Source organism: Elephantulus edwardii, unplaced genomic scaffold (assembly GCF_000299155.1).
Source record: "Elephantulus edwardii isolate Elephantulus edwardi_28Jun2011 unplaced genomic scaffold, EleEdw1.0 scaffold00109, whole genome shotgun sequence".
Classification (NCBI taxonomy): domain Eukaryota; kingdom Metazoa; phylum Chordata; class Mammalia; order Macroscelidea; family Macroscelididae; genus Elephantulus; species Elephantulus edwardii.
The window spans coordinates 1,436,921-1,446,284 of record NW_006399859.1 but is presented as its reverse complement, the minus strand read 5'-3'; the positions used below and the strand labels follow the sequence as shown (position 1 = coordinate 1,446,284).

At 37.5% G+C, this 9,364-nt stretch overlaps 1 protein-coding gene across 1 annotated transcript in view; it reads left to right on the top strand.

Annotated features, from left to right (window-relative positions):
* ANO5 (anoctamin 5) overlaps positions 1–9,364 on the top strand; it is a 97,777-nt gene that overhangs the window by 69,894 nt on the left and 18,519 nt on the right. Inside the window, exons 13-17 of the mRNA XM_006892058.1 lie at positions 130–204; positions 2,962–3,184; positions 5,422–5,591; positions 6,370–6,467; positions 8,597–8,727. Coding sequence (XP_006892120.1) covers positions 130–204; positions 2,962–3,184; positions 5,422–5,591; positions 6,370–6,467; positions 8,597–8,727 — 697 coding nt within the window. The remainder of the gene's footprint in view (positions 1–129; positions 205–2,961; positions 3,185–5,421; positions 5,592–6,369; positions 6,468–8,596; positions 8,728–9,364) is intronic.

The window sequence follows — 9,364 nt, the reverse complement described above, 5'->3', positions numbered from 1 at the left end:
TTTTTTTTAAATTTTAAATTTATTTTCATGATTGTCTATTATTTTTCTTTCCCCGTCTCCTCAATTACTACAGGGAGCCCAATATTGATGGTAGATTTTTAAATTTTTCTGGTTTCTTCAAAATTACAGGAAATGGAACCCCACATGCCTCTGTATAGTCGTATCCCATGGTACCTTCTCTCAGGAGCCACTGTGACATTTTGGGTAAATATTTACTTAAAAGCCTTGATTGTCTTTTTAACATATTTTCATATTTGATTAATTTAACCATTTGCTCTCACCAATGATTCATCCTGATTTTTCTCAGTCCATTTTCCCTGCTTATACTTTTTATATAAATTAACAACATAGATTCACCTAAATTGAGCCTTGGGAAAAGGTGAAAGGAGCAGAGAGAGGTTTGAAAAAGAAAAAAAACAAGCCCATTTCCCCCCCTTTCTAATCCTACAATGTGGATTACATCTCAACATCAATAAAACCAAGATCCTCACCACGGGGCCAATAGGCAACATCATGAAAGATGGAGAAAAGATTCAAGTTGTCAAGGTTTTTATCTTGCTTGGATCCACAGTCAACACATTTAGTACCAGCAGTCAAAAAATCAGAAGACATGTTGTATTGGCAAAGTCTGCTGTCAGGGACCTCCCCAAAAGTAATGATGTCAGCTTAAAAAGTATAGTGTGCCTGATTCAAGCCATAGTCTTTTCAGTTACCTGCCTTGCATATGGGAGCTGTACAGTGAATAATGCTGACAGAAGAAGATTGAAGCATTTGATTTGTGGTGTTGGGGAAGAGGACTGAATAACCCCAGGAAATTCCAAAAGAACAAACACATACATCTTGGAGAAAGTATTTCCAGAGTGTTCATTAGAGACAAGGATAATGAAACTTCATCTCACATACTTTGTGCATGTTATTAGGAGAGGCCATTCTTTGGAAAATTATACCATGTTTGGGAAGGTGGAGGGTCGGCGAAAGAGAGGAAGACCCTCAAGAGTATGAATTGATACAGTGGCTGTAGCTATGGGATCAGAAGCGATAAGGGTGACACAGGATAGGGCAGGGTTCAGATCTGTTGTTCATAGGATCACTATAGGTCATATCTGACTCAATGAGACTTAACAACAACAGTCTTCCTGTCATCATTTCCTAACCTGAAACTAGAACACATTAACAAACCTACATTGACTGCAGGACTTTAGTTAGGTTTTCACCATTAATTTATCTTTATCTCCATGCTAAACAACTGCAAAAATGAAGCAGTCTGTATTATTGAGGTTCATTCTTTGGTTCAATTTATTCTATAAAGTTTCTTTTTAAAAGTAAAAGAACATAATTAGCATAGTTCTGGAGGGTCAGCTATGGATCGGTGCCAACAGTACATAACAGCAACAACATTGCTAAAGAGTCAAGTTTTCTCTGTGTCTTTAATGAGTAGATTCCTCTGTCACCATAATCTGTTTCCTAACTCCCTCTTTCCACATGTGTGCCCTCTAATAGTTGGCTTGTAATTTTAATAAGAGGTGCAGTGTTACCTAGGAATGGTTAGTAGAGTGAACTGGAATTTGTTAGCAATTGTAAGCTAGAGCATTATCTCATTACTCCATATTCTTCCATAATTTTGCATTTTAATATTGCTTGATAAATTATGACTTTTTTATTTGCTATTTTAGACATTTGTTTTTTAATTGATATAACAATTATTGAAGAAATATCGATGGTAAAAATGATAGGGGAGAAGTCATCAATCTGGAATACTCCTTGGAAAGCATCCTAAACTGTGGTCTGATTAGTCTGTTTTGGTTTTCTTCTACTTACTAAGTCACAGTCACTGTCTCAGCTTCAGAATAAAATTCTCCGGGCATTGATTTAGAGTATATCAATGATTGACCTTCCCTAGGTTTTCCAGGTTTTGCAAAATGGGAAATGTACATAATTTTTGTGGAGGCTATACATATATATACCTGAACTCCCAGCCATATCAAACCACTTAAGGCACTATTTTCAGAATATGTGAAATATCCTTTTAAAATTTATAATTCTTGAAAAATGAGTCATCTTGACGTGATTTGTTTAACTTTAACCTAGTTCAGAAACGTACAAATCGTTTGTGTAAATGGTCAGATGTATTTTAGCATTTGTGGACCTTTTATCATTTGTGGCACATATTCTTCTTTACAACACTGAAAATGTATCCTTAACTAACAGGTCACACAAAACCAGGTCACAGGCAGCATGTGGCCTCTGCCTTCACACAGTTCACCAAGCCCTAATGAAAGATGTGTCTAGTGGTGGTCACGGTGGTAGGTGCCCGTGAGTCTGTTCTTACTTATAGAAGCTCTATGAACAGCAGACTGAACTGGCACTTTTCTTGATCCTGTACCATCCTCACAGTCTCCACCAGGCTCATGCCCATTTTTGCAATCACTGGGTCATCCTTGACTCTACAGTTCACCCTGGTTGCATTTCCTCCAAGACCAATTTGTTTATTCTTTTGACAGTCGTGGTGTATTCAATACTCTGCACCAATACCACATTTCAAAGGCATCAGTTCTTAATTATTTTCCAGCATTCACAGGAATATGAAGCAGTTGAAAATGCCATGGCTTAGGTTAGGTGCACCCTAATCTTTAAAAACAGATTTGCCCAATGCATCATGCCTTTTGATTTTTTTTTTCACTGCTGATACCCTGGGCATTGATTGTGGATCTAAATAAAAATCAAATCATTAGAAATGAATAGTTTTCTATTTTAAACTTAAGCCCTTTATAACGATATTACCTCATCTCTAATCCTGGTACATTGCCAGTGGCTAGTTCCTCTCAGCAGTGGTGACAGATACTGACATGATTTGCTTTGCTAAGTTTATTATGGGATGAAGACCGTAGCATGTAACGTTTCCGATAGATAATCATCACAGAAGTCCGAGGACCAACATAAACACTCATTTCCCTTCCTCAGATGTCTCTTGTTGTCGCCTGTATGGTAGCTGTGATTGTGTACCGCCTGTCGGTCTATGCTACATTTGCTACCCTAATGGAATCTGAAAAAACTTTAGAGCCTGTCCGAAGTATCCTTACTCCTCAGCTGACCACATCACTCACAGGATCATGCTTGAACTTTATTGTCATCTTAATCTTGAATTTCTTTTATGAAAAGATATCTGCCTGGATCACAAAAATGGGTAAGCTGGCTATAGTGGATTTTATTGTATCACCTTTAAAAGAAGTTTTCAGATGTTAATACCTGGTGCTTACAACTGTGACTTTTTGTTTTGAAAATGGGATTTTTGTAATTGTAATTAAATTAGGGTGAAGTGACACTGGATCAGAGTGATTAGTGTAAAAGGAGAGATTATTTGTATACAGAGGCAGACACAAAAGGAGGGAGACCATGTAATTACAGTATAAAAAATGTACATGACGATACTTACCCTCCAGCCAAGGATTGCCGACATCCATCAGAAACGATGCGAGAAGCATGAAATGCACTCTTCCCCTAGAGCTTTGTAGGAAGCATGGCCCTGAGATGTGAGAAAATAAGTTTGTGTTGTTGTAAGCTGCCAGATTTGTGGTGATTTGTCCTGCCATAGTAGTGTTCTTCTATACTGGTCACTTCACCATGGCAACTCTGAAGTATTATTTCTCCTCGTGTTCCATACCCATGTGAAATCATCTCTCAGGGAATATATTTTCAAAGGGCATATTTTAAGGTATTTTTGCTTTGTATGTATCCCATGTCCTAGTAAATCATTCTGCTTCCGTATCATGAAAGTGGGAAGAAAAAAATAAAAAGTATTAGGACTCTGTATATCTTTTTCTCAGTTTTGTTAGGTTAATCTTCCTTTGGTAGAATTGAATCCTCGGCTAAGATCCTCATTTTTCTCATAATAATCATGTATTTATTTAGTTTATGTGCTTTAAATACCTTAGAAAATTTATTTAATTTTGGAAATTTCCTGAAAAAAAATTTCATGACAATATAATCAGCTCTTTTCAAACAAGTCAATTAAGTTGCCAGCTCTTAGAAACTGGATTATTTTTATACAGTAAAATATCTCCTAAACCAGGCGGGGAAATGAGGAGACTCATAGAAGAAGTCGTTGATTCAGTCAGAAAGTTAGAGCACTGACCACAGTTGCTTCTGGTCTTTTCACTAGCACGTGGGAAACAGAATTAGCGACTCCTCTTGGAACATCAGCCTGCTCTGAGTGCTGTCTCCCAGAGCCCATGGTCCTGTCCCCCTTCAAATGTGCACACTGGCATTGTCTCCCATGGCAACAATAAAGAGCATTTTATTTACTCAGTACTTGAGGGAACACTAAGAAGGAAATCTCTTTAAATGCTGTCTTGGAATTTGTTTTTGTTCTATTTCAAGATTATATCCTTTTTTCTGCTAGCACAGAAAAAACATCATAGCAGATAAAATGTGTTCAAAAACGTGACAAATTTCTTAAATGAGAACAATCACTTGGGATCACATTAGACGTTATATAGAAATAACAACTAAATTGCACTTCAAAAAGGAGGACTTCTCTTTGGTTTCTCAGTCTGAAGAAACAAACAAATGAAAAAGCACCAAGAATCTAGTATCACAAAATGACATTATAAGGCAAAACAGCATTGTCAGAATAGGGCTTTCAAAGCTGTAAATCTTTCTGTGTTCTCCTGTCGGGCTGTTGGTGAGTTCAAATCACCAGTCTTTCATTCGCAGCTGAGCACTAAACCACGGTGCCAGCAGAATGCTTCTGGCTGTCTTTAGGAGACTATTGTTTATGGGTTCTGTATTTCTGCAGATGCCTTGGATTAGCTTGGATACCCTGGGGAGATTATCAGCTCACAACCTACAATCCCTTAGTCCTTTATATCTTAAGATTCTATATTGTGTTGCAAAGACTAACTGTATTTCCTTTTCTCTGGAATTCTTTACATAATGGATCATGATCATACATTTTAAATAAAGGGAAGATGTGTAAAATTACTGTCACCATTTGACATTACACTCTTTTCGATATTAGTCTAGTTACACATGAGAGGAAAATGCATGGGCTTTATTTGTTTAAACTGAATGGAAAGCACAACAAAGAAGTATTTTACCTATTTGCAGGTGACCACATAGTTTATTGAGTTGAAAGTAGCCCTTTTCACCCTACATGAAATTGAATTCACTTTCCTAAATTTCCAAACTCAGGCAAGTACTTTACCCCTCTAAATAATGTTTCTTTCCTGTGCTTTGCCAATAATTAATTTAAGGCAAAGTGTCTAGTGAAAGTCTAGCATAAGTCCATAGCTGTTTAATATTTGTGAACTGTATCCAGTGTGGGGAACATTCAGAACGTAGAATAAAATACTCACTTGCTCCAGGGAGAAAAAGTAAAAAAAAAACAAATAACATTAAACAGTTTTTTTTCTTTTTTACCAGAAATCCCTCGAACTTATCAGGAATATGAAAGCAGTCTTACCTTGAAAATGTTCCTATTTCAGTTTGTAAACTACTATTCCTCCATCTTCTATGTGGCTTTCTTTAAAGGGAAGCTCGTGGGCTATCCTGGAAAATACACATACATGTTTAACATTTGGAGAAGTGAAGAGGTAAGAAGTCTCATGATTGCTACTAGCCTTTGTGGCTTCAATAACTAAATGTTGACTAACTAGCTTCCCTGTACCCAGCCATGTCCCACATGTTAACAAGATCCAGAAGAAGTCTGCACAGAGCTTTTTGTTGTATCCTGTTGAGTCACAGGCGACCCATAGCTGACCCTCCAACAGATTTTCAGAGGCTGCAAATCGCATGGGAGGAGTTGCTCTTCTTTCTTCCATGGGGAAGCTGGTGGATTCAAACTGTGCACCTTTGCGTTGACAGTGCAATTCTTTACCACCTTGGAATGTTGTGGTTTGGTAGATTTGGCGTCTGAGCCAGATGTTATATCGTGCCTGCCATGTAGCTGTAAAACATGAGTTGTGAAGTAGGATGAGTATCTTTGTCTTGGAAAAATTCCTACAAAGGCATGTTGGGGAACTATACAGAGTGGGCTTTGTTATGAGGGGTTTGTTGAGCCAGATCAATGGTTTCCAAATTTGGCTGTGTATGTAAATCACATAGAAAAAATAACAATCCTCAAACTAAACAAAGATATGAAGATCAGTTTTTTTATTCTTAAGTATAAGACCCAGAAATCTATATTAGCATATTTCCCAGTAGGCCTGGCACTGATCCATGATCATATTTGCACTTAGTAGGCTAAATTCTTTTAAATATCCTTTTCGAGCAAAGTTTTGAGATTCTAACCAATAGACTGAGGTTTCTCTTAGTGGTTGTTAATGTTTCTCTTTCATCGTCACTTCTCTCCCTTCCCTCTTGCTTCTGTAGTGTGACCCTGCAGGGTGCCTAATAGAACTGACAACTCAATTGACCATCATAATGTTTGGGAAGCAGCTGTTTGGAAACATCAAAGAAGCTGTTTATCCGTATGTATCAATTAGGATTTTTTTTGTTTGGTATTAAATAATCAGGATAGATTTCATCTGGATGGAGATAAATGTCCTTGGTTAGCATGGTGCTTTTGGAGCAAATGATTAAGCACACCCCCCTAAAAAAAAGCTTTACTTTCAATCAGTAATTAGGGATGCATGAAAGTAATATAGACTTTTCCCGGTGAAATAATGCATTTGATTGTTTCTTCCACAGGAGTTGATTATGGATCCAGGTTAAGCAAAATTATTCACAATGTGATGCTTTTCTAAACAAATAAACAACAAACAACAAAATGTTGTTTTTTGATCCAGTTGTGAGGATTTTATATATGTTGAGGTGTAATACAACCATTTTCTTTTAGAGCTCAAATTTATTCTCTTTTCTAAGTACTATTAAACCTCAACTTACTTACAGCTGACCTTTCAGCAGGTTTTCAGAGGCAGTTAATCACACGAAAGGAGATTGCCCATCCTTTTACCCACAGAGCACCTGGTAGATTCAAACTGCATTAACTTTGGAATTGCAGCATAGATTCTTACTAGTAGGCTACCAGAGCTCAGTAAACTTAATATAGGAAAAAATTACTTCCAACAGTGACCTCCGACTCCCATAAGTAGAACGCTCTGAGTAAATATATTTCTGTTGGGGAAATGGTATTATTTTATTAACTATCCTAATAAAGAATATTTGACTACAGTATGTGCCGTAAAGAGGATGTTAGATTTTGCTTCAGTGCTGTTTTTGGGTGCCATTGATATAACAGAAGACATCATTGCTTTGTCTTCCACAATTAATACTATGTTTGAGCCCAGTAGCACCACTATGTTAAGATAGCACAGTGAAATTCTTCTTTTTGTTGATGCTTTCATTTAGCAAGTTTTATATCCTTCTCCAGGGACTGGCACCTCAAGATTACGTGTTTAAAGTATGTGTTATGAACTCTTAGCTTTCTCACTTTCAAGGGTATTCCATCTACATGTTGTTGTTAGGGGCTGTTGAGTATGACCTATGGAGACCCTGTGAACCCTGCCCTATCCTGTCATCTCTATCCTCTCTGACGTTCGTGAGCCCTTTAGTGCAGTCACTAGGTCAGTCGATCTGGTGGAAGGTCTTCTTTTTCACTGGTCTCCACTTGGTCTCCACTAGCTCCTCCTAACTACATTCTTGAAGTATGTGAGCTGAGGCTTTACCGTCCTCGCCTCTAAGGAGAACTCTGACTGCACTTTTGCTAAGACATGTCTGTTTGTTCTTTGATAAGCCATAGGATAGTCAGTATTCTTCTCTAACACTACAACTCAAAGTTAGGGATTTTGCCATCTTTATTCATTGTCCAGGTCTCTGATGCATAGTAATTGAAAATTATAGAACTAAAAATCAGTCATAACATAAACTTTGAATTGGCGTCATTAAAATTGTCAGTTAACTTCTCTGATTACAGTTATTAAATATTTTGTTGTTGTTTATTGTTGAGTACCTTTGAGTCAGAACTGACTCTTAACTGACCTTCCAGTGGATTTTCAGAGGCAGCAAATCTCATGAGAGGAGATTGTCCATCTTTTTCCCACAGAGCAGGTGATAGATTTGAACTGTGTGTTTTCAGCATTGCAGCACAGCTTTCTCTAATTCTATTTTATATTGTTGTTATTATGTGTTTTTGAGTCGACTGGTATTCATAGCGACCTTGAGTTTGATTGTTCTGAACCCTGCCCTATCCTGAGTCAGTCTCACTGCCTCCAACATACCTACCCTCATTACATCAGTTACTATGTAAATTTATCTCAATCAGGGTCTCCCTCTCCTGCATTGTCCATCCACCCTTCCAAGCATGGTGTCCTCCAAGGACTGGTTCCTCCTAGCACCGTGCTGAAAGTATGTCAGTTAGAGCTCCAAAATCCTTGCCTCCAAGAAGAAACTTGGTTTGACCCTCTCCGGGGCAGACCTGTTAGTTCTATTGGCAGTCCATGGTATGTTCAATGTTTTTATCAGCACTCAAAGGTATCTATTTTTCTTCCATTGCGCTTAGTCATTGTCCAGCTCTCTGATATTTGCAAAGACCATGGCCTGGATCAAGTGGACCTTAGTCTCTAAATTGACACATACTTATTTCTTTTACTTCCAACAGCCTTATTTTGAATTGGTGGAGACGTCGAAAAACTCGGACCAACTCTGAGAAATTATATAGTCGATGGGAGCAGGATCATGACCTGGAATCCTTTGACAACCTTTGTCTGTTCTATGAGTACTTAGAAACAGGTAATTTTCATTCACTTCCCTGAAGAGAAGCTAAGTAAATATTTGCTTTTCAATTTTTAATTTGAATGACTTTGTGCTTTACATATAGTTGTTGTTGTTGTTGTTGTTGTTGTTAAATGCTGTCAAGTTATTGATGACTCATTGGTTGATGAAAAGATAGATGTATCAATATGGAGAAGATTGATTCACTTTTCTCCTGCCCCATTACACAATGATAGGATGAAGTGTAATTACAACATATGAGTAGAGTGAATGTTAGAAATTGAATCTTGATATTGTTGAACTAAATAAGTTTTCCATTTTAACACCTGTCTCAAATTGTTTAATAGCTTTTTTACCTTTAGTTTACCTCTCTGATTAGCTGAGTGTGATGATTTATTGAAGAGCAGGTTGTCTCCAGTAACTTTAACAATGACACCTACTCTTCCATTTTTGATTCTTGGGCTGGCATTTCCCTGATTGACCACTTTTCTTAGTGATTCCTAGTAAGACAATTAATTTGTTTTTGTTGTTATGTGCCATCAAGTCGCTTGTGACTCATAGCGACCCTATGTACAAGAGCCCTAAACTCCGTTCTATCCTGTGCCAACCTTGCTGTCTCAAACACGCTCATTCCCACCACTCCAGTCACAGAATC